The following is a 22,336-nucleotide window of genomic DNA, read 5'->3' on the forward strand; positions in this document are numbered from 1 at the left end:
AAAAAACAACTTGGCTAGGCTGGGCGTGGTGGCTCACGCCTGTAATCCCAGCACCTTGGGAGGCCAAGGTGGGTGGATCACCTGAGGTCAGGAGTTCAAGACCAGCCTGAGGTCAGGAGTTCGAGACCAGACCAATATGGTGAAACCCTGTCTCTACTAAAAATACAAAAATTAGCTGAGTGTGGTGGTGTACACCTGTAATCCCAGCTACTTGGGAGCCTGAGGCAGGAGAATTGCTTGAACCTGAGAGGTGAAGGTTGTAGTGAGCCGAGATCATGCCACTGCACTCTAGCCTGGTGACAGAGCAAGACTCTGTCTCAAAAAAAAAAAAAAAAAATTAATAGGATACAAAACCAAAGTGATAAAGATGAATGAGAAAGTAAAGAGAAATTATCCTGACATTAAGAAGTAAAGAGTAACAAAAAAAAGTTTCAATCATAAGAAAAACAGTAATTCATTAAGAGGAAAAGAATAATCATTTCACACTCTATACGTATATGAAAACATCATGTTGTACACCTTAAATATACATAATTTTGTCGTCAATTATATCTCAATAAAGCTGGAAAGAGGAAGAGATAAATTGCAAATGAAAGTAACAAATAGACTATTAAATTGACAACTTGTGAATTATATAAACTCATTGAAAAATATTCAAATTTCTTTCGATTTGATCTCACACTAGCATGAGGAAGATAACATAAAACTCACGCCTATAATCCCAGCACTTTGGGAAGCTGAGGCGGGTAGATCACCTGAAGTCAGGAGTTCGAGACCAGCCTGGCCAACATGGCAAAACCCCATCTCTACTAAAAATACAAAAATTAGCCAGGCATAGTGACGCATGCCTGTAATCCCAGCTACTCAGGAGGCTGAGGCAGGAGAATCGCTTGAACCTGGGAGGTGGAGGTTGCAGTGAGCCAAGAGCGCAGACAGATCAAGACTCCATCTCAAAAAATAAAATAAAATAAAATGCAGAATGTCACGAAATGCCTATGTTACGAGGATATTTGATAGAGTTTTCTGAAATTTGACAAAAATACTAAACATATATATAAAACCAATAATGAACTGAGCAGGTGAAAAATAACTTTTCTGAATTATCACCAATAAAAAGCAAATACTGATCAAACACACTAGAGAAAAAACTAAATTATCTTTCTATTCTCTTTAGAAAATATTATAAACTAACATCATATGAAGAGATGATTAAAGAGTACATAGCCATATAATGTAAGGGGAAAAAAGTATGAAGAAGTATGCCTGGCAGTTACTTAATAAAAATATGTTACTTTAAATTTTTGCATTATTTGTAATATTTTTCAACTCTTAAAAATTTATAACGTTGTATTTTGTTTTAGTCTAAATACATATTCAGTTGTGTACCTACTTTTGTATCTAAAATTGTTATTCTTTTTCTTAAGGAGCCTCCACTCGCCAAATGCACATAAACTTCAGGCCCCACAAAATTTGAATCTGTCCCTGTTATCCACTTTTCTCTCCACCTAATTGGTCTACCCTCACCCATGCTTGTCCTCTTCCAATCTGTTCTTCATGCCACAGTCTAAAGGATCTTCTAAAAGTTCATGTATGATTATATTTCTCTTATATTCTTCCAGTAATTTCCAATTAGCCTTACTATAAAAACCCAAGTCCTTAAAATAGGATCTGGGTCCTCACCACCTCTCTCCCTCTGCTCTAACCACACTGGCTTCTTTTAGTTATTGCAATGCACCAGCTCAGAACCTTTGCATATGCTGTACTCTGTGCTTAGGAGACATTCCACTACCCCAATACTCCATTAACAAATTATCTCCTACTCAAACTTCAGATTTCACTCAAAGATCACTTCCTCAGGGCACCTTAGACTAAGTCAGCCTCCCACCACCTGAAATGCTCATTGCACCCTTTACTTTTCCTTCATAGCATGTCTATTTGTAATCATATACAAGATTAGATTGTCCATCTCTCTGCCATTAGACTGCAAATTCCATGAACGAGGGACAATGTCTCTTCAGCACTAGTGTAGCAGTGTTATCGGAAAGGGGTCCTGATCCAGACACCAAGAAAGGGTTCTTGGATCTCGAGCAAGGAAGAATTCAGGACAAGACCATAGAGTAAAGTGAAAGCAAGTTTATTAAGAAGGTAGAGGAATAAAAGAATGGCTACTCCATAGGCAGAGCAGCCCGAGGGCTACTCGTTGCCCATTTTTATGGTTATTTCTTGATGATATGCTAAACAAGGGATGGATTATTCATGCCTCCCCTTTTTAGACCAGAGAGGGTACCTTCCTGACATTCCCATGGCATTTGTAAACTGTCATGGCGCTGGTGGGAATTTAGCAGTGAGGACGACCAGAGGTCACTTTCATCACCATCTTGGTTTTGGTGGGTTTTAGTCGGCTTCTTTACTGCTACCTGTTTCATCAGTAAGGTCTTTATGATATGCATCTTGTATCTTGTATTTTTATGACCTCCTATCTCATCCTGTGACTTAGAATGCATAACCATCTGGGAATGCAGCACAGCAGGCCTCAGCCTTATTTTACTCAGCCCCTTTTCAAGATGGAGTTGCTCTGGTTCAATCGCCTCTGACAGCAGCATCCTGAACAAAGTGGGCAACTAATTACACAATTTCTGGCCTCAAATAGTTTATAATCTAACCTTGAAAAAAATAGAAAAGAAACAATTTTACAATTTGGGGCTTCGATACAGATGAAATAGGTTATTTTTTTGTGCAAGAAAGTCTTCCTGGAAGTCTTGAAACCTGAATACATAAGGATTAGTTATTCTAACCAGCTTGAAAAATTGGCCTAGGCCAAGGCTGTAACCAAGTATTCTGGTTGTCTAGGAACTGCTCTGACCATATTTCCGGCATAATTGTTTCTTGCAGAAAAACTACTTCAGTTTTTTTAAAGCTTCTTTTGCCTTCTGTAGGCTTACATAAAAAAAAAAGTATTAAGATCCTTTTGTGGTTCATAAGCCTGATGATTGGGTTTTCATGCTATTGTGTGAGTTACCACCCCTACCTCAAACCTTGTTAGGACTCCGCACATTACCCCTCTGTGTGAAAAAAACAAAGTAATAAAGGTAATTCTTTTTTTTTTTTTTTTTTTTTTGCATAAGCCCTATCCTTGTATACATGAGGTTTCAAAGTGTTTCCATCATTATTTTTACCTTATAGTATATTCACGAGTTTTTTTTTTTTTTTTTAATACTTTAAGTTCTGGAATAGTTTTCACGAGTTTTAAGAGACTCTTCTTGGCAAACAGTTCAACTCAAGAGAAAATACTTTTACCAGCAAGGAGGTATACCTTGTTATATCGGTCTGGGGATATGACTTGACAGTTCACCTTGCCAGGAAGATCTCTGTGATTTTTTGTTTGTTTGTTTGTTTTGAGACAAGAGTCTCGCTCTGTCCCCGAAGCCAGAGTGCAGTGGCTCACTGCAAGCTCCGCCTCCCGGGTTCAAGCGATTCTCGTGCCTCAGCCTCCCGAGTAGCTGGGATTACAGGCGCCTGCCACCACGCCCAGCTAATTTTTGTATTTTAGTAGAGACGGGGTTTCCCCATGTTGGCCAGGCTGGTCTAAAACTCCTGACCTCAGGTGATCCACCCGCCTCCCAAAGTGCTGGGATTACAAGCGTGAGCCACCGCGCCCACGGTGGGCGGTGAGAGGAGAGGGGCAAAGTCTAATTGTTCCAGAGCGACCACAGAAATATCTGGAGCTAGTTTCAAGGGCTATTCCCCGCTAAAGATTACTTAATAACACAGTTGGATGACCACGTTTCAAGATTTTTGTTCGATCTGCACATCCTCCAACATGTTCCAAGAGGGTGTTTAAAAAGTCACCAAGGACCATTAGGATAACCATTAGGGTAAAGCTGCCAGGACATCCCTAAATTGTTTGAAACTACGATGTCTGCTGAGGAAAGCAGAACATAATCAGGCTTTGGAGTTAAGAAAGCTAACCAGTTCCGAATTTAATGTCTGAGCCAAATGAGAATGTTAAGATTTATCTCACAAGTTGTAGAGAAAATTAAAAACGATTAAACATCCGGGCCTTGAATAAGTGCCCGTCGACTTGGGGATTAAATATGGTAGAGTCCACTTTCCTCACCAGCTGATGATAATATCTGTTACGTACAGTCCTCCTTTCTCTTCCTTAATCGGTTGGTTAGTATTTGCCAACTCTTTCCTGCTTTTCATCTTCTCTTCCCCCCATTTAAATCTTTCCACCAAGCACTCAGAAACACGTCCTACCAGAACGCAACCCGAGCCTGCGCTAGAGGTACGTACAGGTCTTGACCTTTTCCCAGTTCTCCGCCCTTTTCTCCGGTTCTCCGCCCTTTTTTCCGGTTCTCCGCCCTTTTTTCCGGTTCTCCGCCCCTTTTCCGCCACTGCCTGATGCCTCCCTCCCGGCTGCGCCAGTCCGCGGCCCCCCCACCACACGCCGGCCGTCACGTGACCGCGCAGCGTGCTCCGCCCCCTGTCCCCGGCTCACGTGATCGCGCCTAGGGAGAAAACGTCTGACCCCAGCCACCGGCCTTCAAGGCACGGCTTTTTATTCCTTCGGCTGGTCGGCCTCTCGCCCTTCATACCTGTGCGTCCCTCCGTCCGGTCCCGTCCCGGGGTCACCCCGGAGCCTGTCCGCTATGCGGCTCCTGCCTCTAGCCCCAGGTCGGCTCCGGCGGGGCAGCCCCCGCCACCTGCCCTCCTGCAGCCCAGCGCTGCTACTGCTGGTGCTGGGCGGCTGCCTGGGGGTCTTCGGGGTGGCGGCGGGAACCCGGAGGCCCAACGTGGTGCTGCTCCTCACGGACGACCAGGACGAAGTGCTCGGCGGCATGGTAACTCTTCTGTTTCTGCCCCGCCCCTCTATCTCTCGGGCTGACTCCCCGGTTTGTTGCTCTCTTTCCCGGTCCCCACCCCCCTCCCCAAACTGGCTGTCTTATCCTTGGATAGGTTTGGTTTTCCCACCTGAGGCCCTTTATGCCGGTGTAAGGGACTGCAATACTCTTTTCCTTTCTGGATTGAGGCACATGCGTACAGCACAGGGAGCTTCTAGTCTGGACCGTACTGCTGTGGAGTTTACGTTAATATCCCAAGATAAACATGTGGAGACCAGTGGAGGATGGGTTGAACCAATGAGGATCAGGTGCTGTCTAAGAGCACTCAAGGCCTGATTGTTTTTCTTTTGGATTAGAGGATCACAGACAAGTCCAGTCCCCTTTATGAGGGACCTAGACCACCTCCACGTTTGTGCCTGTATACAATGTCTGTATCTGATGTCAATAAAAATAAGCCTGGGCCGGGCGCAGTGTCTCAGTCATGTAATCCCAGAACTTTGGGAGGCCGAGGCGGGCGGATCAGAAGGTCAAGAGATCGAGACCATCCTGGCCAACATGGTGAAACCCCGTCTCTACTAGAAATACAATAATTCTAGCTGGGCGTGGTGGCTCGCAGCTGTAGTCCCAGCTACTTGGGAGGCTGAGGAAGGAGAATCGCTTGAACCCGGGAGGCGGAAGTTGCAGTGAGCAACTGCATTCCAGCTTGGCGACAGAGCGAGACTCCGTCTCAAAAAAAAAAAAAAGAAAAGAAAAAAGGCCTGAAGTGAACTAATCTGGTAGGCCGACCGTCGAACTATTGAGGGTGTGTGTTGCCTCACAAGAATCAAGAAAATTCAATTAGTGTGATTGAACACCTGACTGTTGCATTAGACTGTCAGTGTTTCATTTTCTATCTAATGGGTGTTGTCACAAGACTTCATTTTTTTCCAGAGTTAATTTTGCTTGTGTATTGCAGAATTATGGAATGTGTGACCTTTGGAAACATCCACTCCAACCCCTTCCCCATGGAGGCCCAGAAAGCAACTTGCCCAAGACATGAGTAGTTGAGGCAGAGTCCTCTGACCCTGGGTTCAGCATTCCTCTCTTCGCTTTAAAACCAAATGCTTTATTGCTTTCTTCGTTTCAGTTCTCTTTTTGCTTTCAGCTGAATGCTGAGACTATGAAATACTCCAGGCAAGACGTTCCTAACTTTTCTTGTGTAGTTACACACCCTAGCTCAGTGTCCTTCAAACCTCTGGTCCCAACCCTTGAGTGAGTTGTGAAATCAGTTTAGTGAGTAACTACCAACATTTTTTATTTCCTCTGGAATAGAATAGAATAGAAAAGGTCCATGTGTGTGAGTGTGTGTGTGTTACACTTGATAAAGGTAATCATTATCTATCTCTCTTTCTTCCCGAGTTGTAAAATATATTTCTTAGGTTGATGCTCAAGAGCTTGAGAGTCTTTTATAGCTGATGTTTTAAGAGGCTTCCATTTTGACTACACATTTCTTCCTGCCATATATGCTTCATTGTCTGTTAGTTTCTACCAAGCCATGTTGACATCAGTCTTAATTTAATTTTCCTCCTACACTTTAGGTTCACTACTCTTCCAACTACTGCACTTACTTGTCTGCTCACAAAATTCCTTTTTTATTAAAAAGAAAAAAAAAAACTGTGTCCTTGAAGAGTGTTTTGTCCAGAAAAAGCAAGCCTTCTCTAGCAGTGACTTAAGTACTCAGTCAAAAGGTCAGGCTTTTTTAAGTGTTGAAAACAAAATTGATTACTTAAATATAAGGTATTCAGAATTGTTTCTTCAATTCTTATAAACCACGGCTGTAGTCTGTGTGTATTTGAGGTCTCTTCCTTTTAGTATGTTAATCCAATTTGCTTCGTTAAGCCAGCAGCAGATTTTTTGAGTCAGGGTCTTGCTCTGTCATCCAGGCTGGAGTGCAGTGGTACAATCAAAGCTCATTGCAGCCTTGAACTCCTAGTCTCAAGCAGTCCTCATGCCTCAGTCTCCCTAGTAGCTGGAACTACAGGCACATGTCACTATGTCCAGCTAATTTTTAAATATTTTGTAGAGACAGGATTTCTCCATGTTGCCCAAGTCAGTCTTGAACTCCTGGACTCAAGTAACTCTTGAACTCCTGAACTCTTGAACTCCTGGACCTCAGCCTCCCAAAGTGCTGGGATTACAGGCATGAGCCACTGTCTCGGCCCAGATTCTTTTTTTTAATAAGTGTTTCTACTGGAGAGAGGTACCAAAATTGAGTGGAGGGCATAAGTCAAACTTAATGTTCCAAACTCAAGAATTCTGGCTTCTCTTCTAGGCTTTTTCAGAATATTCTACCACTAATTGTCAAACAGGACTCCAAGGGGAAGAGCTAAGACAAGAGCATTTGAGAACTTACTTGGAGCCGAGCAGAGTATGAGGATTTTTATACTTGTGCTTCAGTCATCACAGGAGTCCTCTGCTGTACATAGTATCCTTATCTTAAAAGGAAACTAAAACTGGAAGGTGGTTAAGTGACATGACTAATTTCATATAGCTAATATTGGACAAAGCCTGGGTATCTTATGACCTCAGATCACCATGCTTTTTCTCCTATTCTAGAATACTGTGATAATAATCAGATTTCATTCCACATACCCACACCAGCATAATCACACCATAGGTCAGAGAGTCTGCAGGTGACATTCGGGGATGCCAGTGACATCATGGAATTCCTTAATTTACATGTAAAACTTTGTGTATAATATCTTCATTTTTGTGGAAAGAGCTCTAACCTAAAAAAGATTACAGATTGCTGCCATAGTTGGCAAAATAAACAGTGGTTAACCCCCATCAAACTCACTCAGGTCAAAGGATTGTATATAGCATTTACAACATGATTTAGATTTATAGTGGAATTTTTCAGGCATCTTTGAAATGCTCTTTTATATAGTAGCATCGTCTTTAACATTTCATTGTATTTGTTCCAGGTATCTGTGGGACTCTGTTTTTATTTTTTATTTTGCCAGGACACTGTTCTTATCACTTTCTTGATTTTACTTAAACATCATTATAGTGTGGTGGACACACTGTTCTTCACAGAAGCATAAGCTGCTCTTTTAAAAATAATTCACGGCCAGGCGCGGTGGCTCACACCTGTAATCCTAGCACTTTGGGAGGCTGAGGTGGACAGATCACGAGGTCAGGAGTTCAGGACCAGCATGGTGAAACCCTAAAATACGAAAATTGGCCGGGCATGGTGGCGCGTGCCTGTAGTCCCAGCTACTCGGGAGGCTGAGGTGAGAGAATCACTTGAACCCAGGAGGTGGAGGTTGCAGTGAGCTGAGATGGTGCCACCGCACTCTAGCCTGGGTGACAGAGCAAGACTCCGTCTCAAAAAAAAAAAAAAAAATCATTTACTCTAAGAAAAGTGACATTTGGCCAAAACTGCAGGCAAGTGAAAGAAGAAACTATGATGAAAGGTAGGGGAAGAATAATTTTTTTTTTTTTTTTTTTTTTTTTTGTTGTTGTTGTTGAGTTGGAGTCTTGCTCTGCACCCAGGCTGGAGTGCAGTGGCGCGATCTCGGCCCACTGCAACCTCCGCCTCCTGAGTTCAAGCGATTCCCCTGTCTCAGCCTCCCAAGTAGCTGGGTTTACAGGCACCCACCACCACGCCCGGCTAATTTTTGTATTTCTAGTAGAGACGGGATTTCACCGTGTTGGCCAGGCTGATCTTGAACTCTTGACCTCAAGTGATCCGCCCACTTCAGCCTCCCAAAGTGGTGGGATTACAGGTGTGAGAATAAATATGTCATTGCTTCATTGAAAGCAAAACAATTTCCATTGTTAGCCACAGAATTATCAGAATTGTCGTTTCAGAGCAACTGTGCATGGAACCAGGAAAGTAAATGATTCTTTAGGGTTTTAATGAAAAGGATTCTGCTTGGGGTGAGTAGAGTAACATGTTTGCCCACATGAAGGCATGAAGTTGGCTGCTGCTTAAAGACTGTTGCATGGCCTTAACTTGACCAGCCATTGTCTTTGCTTAGATCTTAAGGATTCATTTTACATTCTAATTAGCATAGAGACACATGACACATTTTGAGTAGTGTGGTTTCTTGTTTGGGACTTTTTCAATTAAGCACGGATTATGGTTGTCTTTTGTACTATAGTTAGCAGTATAAAGATGACAGTTAATAAAAACTTTTTTTTTTTGGAGACAAGGTCTCACTCTTCTTGCCTAGGCTAGATTGCAGTGGTGCAGTCATAGCTCACTGCAGCCTCGAACTTCTGGGCACAAGCAATCCTCCCACCTCAGCCTCCCAAGTAGCTGGGACTATGGGCATGCACTACCATGCCCAGCTAATTTTTATATTTTTTGTAGAGCCAGGGTCTTGCTGTGTTGCCCTGACTGGTCTCAAACTCTTGGCCTCAAGCAGTCCTCCTGCCTCTGCCTTCTAAAGTGCTGGGATAACAGATGTGAGCCACTGCACCGGGCCTAAAGTCTAAATTCCTATATGGCCCTGCATCACTGGCTCCTGCCTGCCTCTCTGACCTCATCTTACCTCACTCTCCCTTTTCCTCCCTAAGCTGCTTCCATCACCACACTGGCTTCTCTGTTTCCTCCCAGGTGCCTCTCTCCTTCCTCTGGCAGCCCTTGTACTTGCTATATACCCAGCCTGAAACATCTTCTGAATTTTTGCATGACTGACTCCTCATCGCATGGCTCTCCGTACTGAAGTTACCTCCTGAGAGGCCTTTTCTGACCACCCATCTAAAGTAGTTCCCCTTTCTTCCCACCAGCTGTAATCACATCATCCTGGTTTATTCTCTTCATAGCACTTACCACCACCTGAAATGACTGATTGTTTACCTGTTAGTTGTTTTAAGTCCCCAAGAGTGCAGAGATCATGAGGGCAAGGACCATCTATCTTCTGTCCACCACTGCCTAGATTAATGCCTGGCACATGTTGTGTTTAATAAATGTTATTACACAGTCTTACTGTAAATCAGATATTCTTTCATAGTTTTACATATTTATCAGACAGTTTGACAATTAAGTCCCATACAGTCAACTCTGGTCCTTTTCTCCACTTACTCTTTGAATCCTCATTTCACCTTCAGATGTCCTCACAGTAACTCAGGTGTTTTATCAAACCAATGTCTCATGAAGCCCAGTATTCTTTTCCTGAGGATGGTACCCAGTGATGCTTTGAGGAGAGTATGGCTGACGACCTTGCTTCGGAAGGCTGGCGAAGATCTTCTGCTTCTCTAGCGTCTCTTGGCAGCCTCTTCTGGATCTACTCATGAAATTATCAGAGCTTTTTTTGGATAAGTTAGAATCCTCATCCTTTTGAGTTTATGGATTCCGTAGGTTTTGTATTTATATAAAACAATGGGGAAAAGTCATTTATACATTATTGAAAATGAGGCTCCTGTTAACCTACTTATGTATTTAGATTAGCGATCTTTAAGGAATTATTGCACAACAAAATATACTTAAAACTGCATTCAATATGGTCTTAGGTTTCAAAGGTATCTCAGAACCATCGTGAACTGACCTATATTACAACTAAAATGACCTCTTCAATGGTGCTTTTTGCTGTCTGGAATCTGAAGAATATTAGTGTTCCTCTTATTCGTATTTAAATGACTGTCTTCATACTTTTGTCCTCACTCTAGAGGGAAGTTAATTGTTCTCTGTACTTGTAAGGATCTTAGATTTTGAACAAAAGATGAAAAGCAGGACATAAAATAGTTTCTGAGTAGCCTTTTGCCTGACAGTGAGTGTTCTGTGTACCCCTGCTTGCCACCTGGTTCAAGTCCTTATCCTGAGGTGCTTGTGGGTCTATGCAGACAACAGTAGTTGGTAGTTGAACAGTGTGTGTCTGGCCTCCACCACTGAGTGTGTGAGGTTTGAATCAGTCTCTGAGTCCTGGGGCCTTGTCTGGCTTTCAGAATCCAACTGTTGTCTTACTTCTGTTCTATAGGGCGGAAGGCTCCCTTTATATCATTTCCCACATCCTACTTCTAAAGATTAATTCATGGAGATAGGTCTGCCCTATCTGCCTTATTTGGGCGCTGATGACTAATAAGGGCACAAAGATGTTATTGCCATCAACTGAACTTTCCCTTCCTGCAAGCATTTTGACCTCCTGCACTTTTATACAGGATGGAGCTGGCCGGAACCAAACTTGTCTCTAGAATCATACAGGACTCTCTTTAGCTGTTGCTTAGAGCTGACCATTTGGGAATAAAAGATTGAGTAAGATGTAACAAAACAGGAATTCTGGGCTGTGTGTCTCAATTTACTGGAAGAAATTGTTTAATGGATAATTACTTACTTTTACAGACACCACTAAAGAAAACCAAAGCTCTCATCGGAGAGATGGGGATGACTTTTTCCAGTGCTGTAAGTTTGAAAGCTAATTCAATTTTGTTAATTTAACTGTGTTTGTATTCTAAGAAGATACTCTCTTCTCGGGAATCTGGTATGATCTATGTGGTTTTTTCCTTGTTAAATGCCTGATCTGAAGGAAGGATTTATTTAATGTGATATAAACTCTTTTAATTGAAATATTACCTCTTATCAATTGAAGATTAATTGCAGATATTTCTAAGCCAGTCTCAGAACTAGAGAATTTTATTTTAAACCTCACCATTTGAGGTTTGAAAATGGATTATAAAAAATCAAGGAATATGTATGCTGTGTAAACTTTTCCTTGGTAAAAACCCAATTAACCCTAATAGCCAAAACTGACAAATAGCAACACACACACCCCATAAATATAGATGCAGAAATTCAAAATAAAGTATTAGCAATTCATTTTCAAGAACCATGTACGTAACCAAGTGAATGGTAGTCTAGGAATGTAAGGGTAGCCTACTATCAGGAAATCCCTTGAACAGTAGCATAGTGTTATGTTTAAGTGCTCAGACTCTGGAGCCAGACTGCCTAGTCTGGAACACCCTCTCTGCCTCTTTTCTAGCAGTGTGACCTTGGACAAACTATTTAACCTCTCTGGCCCTCTTCCTCCCCATTTATAAAAGGGAGTACCAAAATCTTCTTCAGAGTTGTTGTGAGGTTGAGTTAATAGGCGTAGAGCACTTCTATCGGTGCCTGACTTATTTTTTCTTTTCTTTCTTTTTTTTTTTTTTTTTTTTGAGTGGCGCAATCTCGACTCACTGCAACCTCCGCCTCTGGGGATCAAGCAGTTCTCCTGCCTCAGCCTTCTGGGTAGCTGAGATTACAGGCACCCACCACCATGCCCTGCTAATTTTTTGTATTTTCAGTAGAGATGGGGTTTCACCATGTTAGCCAGGCTGGTCTTGAACTCCTGACCTCAAGTGATCTGCCCGCCTCGGCCTCCCAAAGTGCTGGGATTACAGGCATGAGCTACCGCACCCAGCCAATGCCTGACTTCTTATAGTAAATACTACATGATGTTGGTTATTATATGTCTACCAACATGATACAAGTAAGTGAAAGAAGGAAAATTGAATGTTCTTCCCAATAGATACGAGAAAGTACTCTGAAATTTTAGCATCCTTTCCTGGTAATAAGCTATCATAAGAATACATCCTGACTATGATGCCTATTTCAAATACATAAGGTAAAAGACTCAGGGCATTGCTGTTAGGGATGAAACAGTGCTCCATTTAATGTTGTTCCGACTGTCTAGTCATAGCCATAAGTCTTATGGAAATAAGAGGTAAAAATATTGGAAAAATTATTTCTGCTTGTTTGGATTTTCTAAGAAACACAGGAGAATTATTGAAAACCCTTTAAAATCACTAGAATTCAGCAAGATAAAAATGAAAAAATAAAAATTAATAACTTTCTTCCATGTAATCAGTTAGAAAAATAGAAGGCGGGAGACAAAATATCTCATTCATAATTATTTCTTTTTATTCTATATAAAGATAGAGAAAAGGTCTCACTCACTATGTAGCCCAGGCTGGTCTGGAACTCCTGAGCTCAAGTGATCCTTCCATCTCAGTCTCCCAAAGTGCTAGGATTACAGGTGTGAGCGACCATGCCCAGCCTCATTCATAATTTATAAACTCTCTAAGAGTAACTGGTTGGGGCCAGAAATGGCTATGACCTATGTATTTTACAAAATGATGCGAGTGGTAAGATAAAAAATATTTGATATGTAGATATGCACATTATTTTATATACATTTCTTTCTTTCTTTCTTTCTTTTCTTTTTTGAGACAGGGTCTCACTCTACCGCCCATGTTGGAGTGCAGTGACTTAGCTCACTGAAGACTTGAACTGAAACTCCTGGGCTCAGACGATCCTCCCGCCTCAGCTTCCCAAGTAACTCGGACTACAGGCATGCATCACCACACTTGGCCAATTTTTTTCCACTTTTTTTTAGTGACAGGGTCTCACTCTGTTGCTCAGGGTGGTCTCAAACTCCTGGCCTCAAGTGATCCTCTGCTTCAGCTTGCCAAATAGCTGGGATTACAGGTGTGAGCCACTGTGCTCAGCTAAGACACAATATTATGTAATAAAATGTTTATTCTAGTTGTAATCCTGACAAGATTATTTGAGACTCAAGTGATTCCAAAAGTTATCTGGAATAATAAATAGATGAGAATAATCAAAGTAATTTTTTAAAAAAATTACAGTGGCTCATGCTTGTAATCCCAGCATGTTAGGAGGCTGAGGCAGGTGGATTGCTTGAGCTCAGGAGTTTGAGACCAGCCTGGGCAACATGGCAAGAGCCTATATCTACTAAAAATACTTAAAAATACCTGGGCATTGGGCCAGGCATGGTGGCTCACACCTGTAATCTCAGCACGTTGGGAGGCTGAGGTGGACAGATCACCTGAGGTCAGGAGTTCGAGACCAGCCTACCCAACATGATGAAACCCCATCTCTACCAAAAATACAAAAAATTAGCCGGGCATGGTGGCGAGCACCTATAAGCCCAGCTACTTGGGAGGCTGAGGCATTAGAATTGCTTGAACCCAGGAGGTAGAGGTTGCAGTGAGCCAAGACTGTGCCACTGCACTCCAGCCTGGGTGACAAGAGCGAAACTCCATCTCAAAACAACAACAGCAACAAAAACAGAGGCATGGTGGTGCACGTCTGTAGTCCCATCTACTTTGGGAAGTTGGGGTGGGAGGATTGCTTAACCCTGAGGTTGCGGAGGTTGCAGTGAGCTGAGATCGCACCACTGTACTCCATCCTCGGTGACAGAGTAAGACCCTGTCTCAAAAAAAAAAAAAAAAATTGCTTTACTAGATGCTAAAATGTAATATTAAGATAAACTGTGTACTGGCCATAAAATTGATCAGAAAACAAAAAGAGAAAGAGTTAAGAGTTGCCAATTTAAACTTAAGAAGTCAAACATCTAATAAAATTAAAAGGCAAAAGTAAAAATGGGAAGTATTTGTAACATGACTGAATTCTTCCTTAACTTAAATCTTATGTAACAAGAGGCCAACAGCCCTGGAGGAAAAAAATGAGCAAAGCATATGAACAAACCGTTCACATAAACACAGTCAGTCAGTACATGTGGAGAATGTTCCTCCTCACCATTATTTAAAAATGCCAAATCGGCTGGGCACGGTGGCTCACGCCTATAATCCCAGCACTTTGGGAGGCCAAGGCGGGTGGATCACGAGGTCAGGAGATCGAGACCATGCTGGCTAACACTGTGAAACCCCGTCTCTACTAAAACTACAAAAATTTAGCCGGGTGTGGTGGCGGGCACCTGTAGTCCCAGCTACTTGGGAGGCTGAGGCAGGAGAATGGCGTGAACCCAGGAGGCGGAGCTTGCAGTGAGCTAAGATCGCGCCACTGCACTCCAGCCTGGGCAACAGAGCGAGAATGTGTCTCAAAAAAAAAAAAAAAAAAATGCCAAATCAAGGCCGGGCGCAGTGGCTCACGCCTGTAATCCCAGCACTTTGGGAGGCCGAGGCAGGCGGATCATGAGGTCAGGAGATCGAGACCATTCTGGCTAACACGGTGAAACCCCATCTCTACTAAAAATACAAAAAATTAGCCAGGCATGGTGGCGGGTGCCTGTAGTCCCAGCTACTTGGGAGGCTGAGGCAAGAGAATGGTGTGAACCCGGGAGGCGGAGCTTGCAGTGAGCCAAGATCGCGCCACTGCACTCCAGCCTGGGCGACAGAGCGAGACTCCATCTCAAAAAAATAAATAAATAAAAATAAAAATGCCAAATCAAATTTGAAAGGCAAAAAAACTTGCTAATACTGAAAGGATAATACCCAATTTTTGCATGAGTGTGTGCTCAAATGCCCATTCCTTCCCTGCTGGTCCAAGTATAAGCTAGTATTACCTTTCTGTGAAGTGGCTTGGTGATGTGTACCAATATGATTGGGTAGAATGGGGAAAATCTGTTGCTGACAGTAGCTAATGGAAATATAATTACAGTAGGGAAAAAAGTCTGTGTCCAGTGTATAAAATGATATAGGAAATGTGTAAAGCTGCAGATCAGCCTGCAAATGAACCACTGTGTCTCAATTAGATCCAAGTAGTATTCTTTGTCTTTGGTTAAGACCCGTCTCTCACCATGCTGTGCCCCCTGTATATAAATATTATTTCTGGCTGGGTGCAGTGGCTCACACCTGTAATCCCAGCACTTAGGGAGGCCAAGGTGGAAGGATCACTTGAATCCAGGAGTTTGAGACAAGTCTGGACAACACAGGAAGAACGTTATCTCTACAAATAAAAAAATGGAAAAAAAAAAAAAAAAGGCCAGGAGTGGTGGCACACACCTGTACTCCAAGCTGTTTGGGAGGCTGAGGTGGGAATCACTTGCGCCAGGAGGTCGAGGCTGCAGTGAGCTGTGCTTGTGCCAGTGCACTCCAGTCTGGGTGACAGAGTGAGAGCTCGCCTCAAAAGAAAAAAAAAAAGCAACTATCTCTGTGGCAGATGAGACTAGAATTACCGTTATCCTGCAGAAAGAAGCCACTTGAGAAAGAAATCCGTTCTCTCAGTTTGTTCTGTCTGCTTTAATGTCTCCACTATGATTTAAAGCAGCCCTGAAGCATGTCATGTGTAGAAAAAATATATATTCCATGAGAAACTACATATTTGAAGTTAGAATATTAAGGAGCTTTTCTTTACTCTCTTTAACAATGATGAGAAGTCCATCTTTCTTGTGTGACTTTGTCGTTTTTGCTTCCTTTCCTTTGTAGTATGTGCCAAGTGCTCTCTGCTGCCCCAGCAGAGCCAGTATCCTGACAGGAAAGTACCCACATAATCATCATGTTGTGAACAACACTCTGGAGGGGAACTGCAGTAGTAAGTCCTGGCAGAAGATCCAAGAACCAAATACTTTCCCAGCAATTCTCAGATCAATGTGTGGTTATCAGACCTTTTTTGCAGGGAAATATTTAAATGAGGTATGTTGAATGATCTGCTTCTTTTTTTATAATGGCTTTTAAAATGTGAATATAATTCATGTTAATTTTATTATTAATTTCAATTAATGTTAAAGGATTTCTTGGTATACGTTGTTTTCTGTGAATCTGCCCATTAAACAAGAACAAGTACCCATATCATGTAAATATGTTCATATAAGTACACGTACATATTTACATGATTTGGGTAAGAACTTGTGTATTTATATGATATGGGCACTTGTTCTTCCTTTCAGTAGTCCCAGGAGCATGTATTTAAAAATTGTCCTAAGAGTGCTGCTGTCTGATGTGTCTTCCCTTTTTCCTCAGGAATTCTGTTTGTCATGTGGCTGTCATGGTATCTTTGTTTCCATTCCTTGTTATCAGTATCTAACTGAAGACATTTTTCGTCTTAGAATCTTTCCTCAGATTTCTTAGAATCTTTTCTGAATTATAACAACTTAATGCTTAATTCATTTTCTGATGTGAAACATGGCAACAAAATGTGCAGAGATTAGTTACCCAGAGTCAGGGTCGTGCAGGTCATTAAAGTGTATGGCCAGCAGCTGGTACACCAGCCTTGTAGACCTGGATGGAGGGAATACCTCGTGGTGACCTGTCAAGGCTGGATTCCATGTGCCCACATTCACACATTGGCCTTAGCTTTTACCCAAAGTCCAAGCTTAAAGGAAATAGTATGTTCGAGAATGTTTGGGGTTAGCTCTTACAGTTAAAGTGGGGGTTCAAGACAGAGAAAATGTACTTATATTTTTTATCTGTAGTTGCTAGAGATCTTAATATCTGATCTGGATTTTCTGTTAATTCTCCCCTCCCCCAAGTAACTGGGGGAATATGCAACCTTGTGAGTTTACAGGAAGATGAGTCAGTTTGAAAAGGATCATGAGAAATAGGAACTGTGGATACTGGATCATTTGGTTGGGGCTATGGTTCATAAAGAGAGCTTACAGTACTTTGCATATTGAAGGTCATCTGATGTGTATATAAAATTAAGAGAGATCGTTAAAGTATAAAGATTTTGTTTTCAGAGATTAAATTCTGCCTTAAGTGGATGGCATTAAACCTTGTAAGGATAAAGTGGGATAATTCTGTGGTTTCTTTATTTTATTCATCTCATCAGATAAATCGAGCTCTAAAAGTGGGTTTCATCTGCAGGGCAACTGAAATACAGATTATCCCTTATCCAAAATGCTTCGGAGCAGAAGTATTTTGCGTTTCAGATTTTTTGGATTTTGAAATATTTGCATGATACTTACTGGTTGAACAGTCCAAATCTGAAAATCTGAAGTGCTCCAGTGAACATTTCCTTTGAGTGTCGTGTTGGCACTCAAAAAGTTTTGGATTTTCAGATTTGGGATGTTCAACGTATAATAAGTCAATAGCTTATAGTCTGATTATTTGAACTGCTTAGGGTCAGTTGGACTATTCAGTCTGTGGTATCAGCAGCTCAGCATTCACCCCATGAATAGGCTGTGTGGGGTAGGCTGTGTGGACTTTTTCTGTAGTGGGTCAGATAGTAAACATTTCAGGCCTTGCAGGCCATATGTCTCTGTTGCTACTATTCAGCTCTGCCACTGTAGCGTGAAAGCAGCCACAGACACTGCAGTATGTAAATGAATGTGGCTGTGTTCCAATAAAACTCTTTATCGCTGTTAAAATTTGAATTTTATGTAATTGTCACATTTCACAAAATATTCTTATTTTGATTAACTTTTGTATTTTAAAATTGTTAAATTCTTAGCTTGCTGTTCATACAAAAGTCATCAGGCCAGATTTGGCTCACTGGCTGTAGTTTGCCAGCTCCTGCTTTAGAAGTTCCTAGGATTATTAGAGTTTATTTTTGACTAGTGTCTATTTGGGGAAATTAGGTACCTACTATGTTTCAGGCACTGGTCTAAAAAGATTGTAAAATTTCCTGTTTCTTTCTGGTCTGGTCATATCTAAGGACTTGTAATTGTCCCTACTTGTTTTGCTTTTCAGTACGGAGCCCCAGATGCAGGTGGACTAGAACACGTTCCTCTGGGTTGGAGTTACTGGTATGCCTTGGTGAGTGATTATTGAAGTCTGTGACAATTTTATGCAGCCCTACAGATGCAGAATATGTTTAATTTAGCTCTGATATTGACATAACTTTATTTGCTTTTACAATTAGTCATTTTAAAAACCTTAAAATTTATTGACTTGTGGCCAGGTGTAGTGGCTCATGCCTAGAATCCCAACACTTTGGGAGGCAGAGACAGGAGGATCTCTTGAGTTCAGGAGTTCGAGACCAGCCTGGGCAAAATGGCGAGACCCCATTTCAACAAAAAATTTTAAAATTAGCTGGGTGTGGTGGCGTGTGCCTGTAGTCCCAGCTACTCGGGAGGCTGAGGTAAGAAGATCACTTGAGCCCAGGAATTTGAGGCTGCAGTGAGCTGTGATTGTGCCACTGCATTCCAGTCTGGGCAACAAAGAGAGACTCTGTCTCTTTAAAAAAAAAAAAAAAAAAGTCTATTGACTTGTGAGTCACTCCTTTCTGGGATGTTTTTCCTGCATTGTACAAGGTTTAGCAAAATAGTTTGCTTTTCTACCGGATCTACTTCTGGCTTTTAAACTAGAATGCATAATTGAAACTATGCTTGTCTTTAATAAAACCCTAGTCAAAAAATCCAATTCAGTATTGACTTGAGTAATTATCTTTTTAATGTCTTATCACTGCTCAGAGTATAGTTTAGCCCAGCACGGATTCAGACTTCCACTTTGTGCACTGACCTCATAACAAATTTGACTTTCCTCTTTTTAATAGGAAAAGAATTCTAAGTATTATAATTACACCCTGTCTATCAATGGGAAGGCACGGAAGCATGGTGAAAACTATAGTGTGGACTACCTGACAGATGTTTTGGTGAGTTGCAGAAGCTCTGTAGCTCTGTCCTTACAGGGTTGGCTCACATTTGATTGAAGACTCTGCCTAGAAAACCTATAATCTTATTTGTTTGTGTTGGGTAATATAAATGCACAGTAACTTGGTCTAACTGCCCAAGAGTATTTCCAGCTGATTACAAACTCCTCAGGGTGTTTTCTTTGTGTATAAGCCAGGCTCAGATCTAATGCTCTTGAAATTCCAGCAACAAATCCCTTTTCCAAAGGTTAATCTCTTCGACTACAGAGATTACTTTGTAGAGGTTTTACTTTGTAAGTGTACCTACTCTTGACCCCGGTTTTACTCACAAGCTACAAGATGGCAGCTTCACAGGCCCCATTATGAGGATGGAGAGATAGGGATACTCGATTTATTTGGGCATTGGGTATTTACATATAAAAATTACTGAAAGCAGGTGAAATTGGGACTTTCCTATTCTGAGGCGTTTCTAATGACAGTCTTCAATAGTATTATATATTCTCTCAATAGTTGAGCACCTAGTGTAGCCAGTGTTCAACAGCAAATGAAGCAAAGTCCCTGATTCTGTGGAAGTTAATTTTGTTTACACACACAAACACACACAGTCTTATGTGTTGCATCATTAGCTGGTGATCAGTTAGAGAAATAAGTTAGGGTATGAGGTTACTTAGATAACATTTAAGCAGAAACCTGAAGTAGGTGAGAATGAGCTGTGCATATCAGGGGGAAGAGTGCTACAGAGTCAGGGAACAGTAAGTAGGAGGGCCCTGAGGCAGGAGTGTACCTGGCATATTTGAGAAACCACAAGGAAGCTGATAGGACTGGAGTGAAAGGTGGATGGAGGGATTATAGGAGATAGATACAGTCAGTATCTGTTGAGTTAGTGTTGGGAATACATGAAACTACTTCAGAACAATGAAAAACAACATGTATGTAGCATGCTTTCATTTTCCTAAAGTATCTCCTGATAAGCAAAGGCAAAACTAAGTCCATGTATTAAAACCCTAGTGGAATGTATTTGAATCTAATATTATTCACTTAGCTACTTCAGTGCATAATTTATGACATCTACTTTCTACATATTTTCATAAGGTTAAGGTAACTTAATCTACCTTTCCCACTGTTTTAAGTTGACTCTCTTTTTACATTCTTTAAGGCATCACATGTAGATACCATAATCTCCATTAGTGTAAGTTAATACTAAAATATCCAAGTTACTGTTTCCTTCTTTGTGGGAGACATGATTTCTAGGTCATAAAAAGTCATCAAGATCTTAATTGCCTTCTTATGTTGGTATGCTTCTCAGTTTTTAAAGTATTGCCTAAAAAGCAAATATATTTGTTCCAACAATATGCTTGCAAATGGCTATGACATAAGATCATGTGCTAAGATTGCTTAAAAGCTAGTAAGACCCTGTACTGTCTGCTCACCAGAAGACATTTATCTATGAAATACTCATCTGTTGGGTAAGGTAGGAGATGACAAATCTTTTTATGTGTCAGGCTAATGTCTCCTTGGACTTTCTGGACTACAAGTCCAACTTTGAGCCCTTCTTCATGATGATCGCCACTCCAGCGCCTCATTCGCCTTGGACAGCTGCACCTCAGTACCAGAAGGCTTTCCAGAATGTCTTTGCACCAAGAAACAAGAACTTCAACATCCATGGAACGGTAGCTTCCCCCACCACTTGTATTCAGCCATACTAAGTATCATTAACTATATGATATACTTGTCAGGAAGCCTTTGAGCCATGTAGTGGGTTTTTCTTCACAATATTTTAAAGGTAATTGCATCTGTCCCTAGTACAACCGATATTATAAACTTGCATTGCAAGTACAGATAAAGTTCCTGCTACACATCCAGTGAGCAGCTGGAGAGTTGACAGGGAATGGTAAAGAATGCCATCTTTCCCAATTTTCAGGAATATCACTCAGGCTCTCCTGGTAACCTCTGTGCTGACTCTCCTCCCTCCTGGCATAGCCGGGACTGCACCAGCCTCCTGGTGGCCCTCACTAGCCTTTGAGGCATGGGAAGAAGGGGTGGCACAGAGCAATATGGTTGGAAAGGGAAGTTGAATGGAAAAATGAACGAGGTGACATGATTAAGAGCCGCAACAACCCATATATTTGCCTCATGTGCCAATTACTTATACTTCCCTTGGCTCGGTGTATAGACAGTTCCCTGGTTCAAAGACAGAAGGCCTGCATTGCCTCAGGTTTGTTATCCAGAAATTGTAATTGCTTGTAAGGTTATAGAAAGAATGAGTCATAAAGTCAAACTCAGTACTACCACTTTCTAGCTCAGTACAGACTATGAGCACAATGCTTAACTTCATTTTTTCATGTGAAGTGGGAGCTCTTGATCCCTCATGGAACTACTGTATGAATTCAAGTACATAGAAACAATTAGCATATTGCCTGGCACATTATAGGCATGTGCTTGCTAAATACAGTTTCAAAGCTGAATGAACTGTGTTTTAAATTAGAGGACTGGCCGGGCGCAGTGGCTCATGCCTGTAATCCCAGCACTTTGGGAGGCCAAGGCGGGCAAATCACGAGGTCAGGAGATTGAGACCATCCTGGCTAACACACTGAAACCCCGTCTCTACTACAAGTACAAAAAATTAGCCGGGCGTGGTGGACACCTGTACTCCCAGCTACTCGGGAGGCTGAGGCAGGAGAATGGCGTGAACCTGGGAGGCGGAGCTTGCCGTGAGCCGAGATCGCACCACTGCACTCCAGCCTGGGAAACAGTGCAAGACTCCATCAAAATAAAATAAAATAAAATAAGATGAGATGAGATAAGATAAAATAAAATAAAATAAAATAAATTAAAAAATAGTAAAATAGGACCATTCTCAATCTGTGTTCCAAAAGAAGTTAATAAAAAGTTCCCATGGTCAAGTAAGTTTGGAAAGTTTGAGTTAAATAAGTCACTCTGCTACAGGACTTCTCAGAGTTATTCATGATCGAATGTGAATTTCTAGCAGGAGAATATGCTATACAGCATTTCTCAAACTTAATAACACTTAGAGGAGCATAGTTTGAGATCTGGTGGCTTAGGGTTTTACGAATAGAGAAAAGAGAATAGTATATAGGGATGTCTTTGTTTAAATGGGAGGGCCCTCCAGATTTGGACTTTAAGTTTTAGGAAATTGCTGTAATAAGATTTTTCCTTGGGATCTAGGGTGACCGATATCTTGGCTAGGCAAAACTTAGAGGAAGGTAGACCAGGTATG

The 22,336-nt window shown here is 41.6% G+C and overlaps 1 protein-coding gene and 1 non-coding gene across 3 annotated transcripts in view; both read left to right on the forward strand.

The window, feature by feature from the left end:
- Positions 1-1,856: 1,856 nt before the first annotated feature.
- GNS (glucosamine (N-acetyl)-6-sulfatase) overlaps positions 1,857-22,336 on the forward strand; it is a 48,368-nt gene continuing 27,888 nt past the window's right edge. The window contains exons 1-7 of one of the 2 annotated variants that reach the window (XM_063693847.1): positions 1,857-4,844; positions 7,156-7,251; positions 11,170-11,229; positions 15,996-16,202; positions 18,198-18,263; positions 19,003-19,101; positions 20,601-20,768. In XM_063693847.1, coding sequence (XP_063549917.1) covers positions 4,653-4,844; positions 7,156-7,251; positions 11,170-11,229; positions 15,996-16,202; positions 18,198-18,263; positions 19,003-19,101; positions 20,601-20,768 — 888 coding nt within the window. In that variant the 5' untranslated portion in view covers positions 1,857-4,652. The remainder of the gene's footprint in view (positions 4,845-7,155; positions 7,252-11,169; positions 11,230-15,995; positions 16,203-18,197; positions 18,264-19,002; positions 19,102-20,600; positions 20,769-22,336) is intronic. The other variant, XM_004053502.4, reaches the window with a different exon arrangement.
- Positions 2,963-3,068, forward strand: LOC115930364 (small nucleolar RNA U13). The gene has a single exon (XR_004066999.2). It is a non-coding gene; the product is annotated as a small nucleolar RNA U13 (small nucleolar RNA).

This window comes from Gorilla gorilla, chromosome 10 (assembly GCF_029281585.2).
Source record: "Gorilla gorilla gorilla isolate KB3781 chromosome 10, NHGRI_mGorGor1-v2.1_pri, whole genome shotgun sequence".
NCBI lineage: Eukaryota > Metazoa > Chordata > Mammalia > Primates > Hominidae > Gorilla > Gorilla gorilla.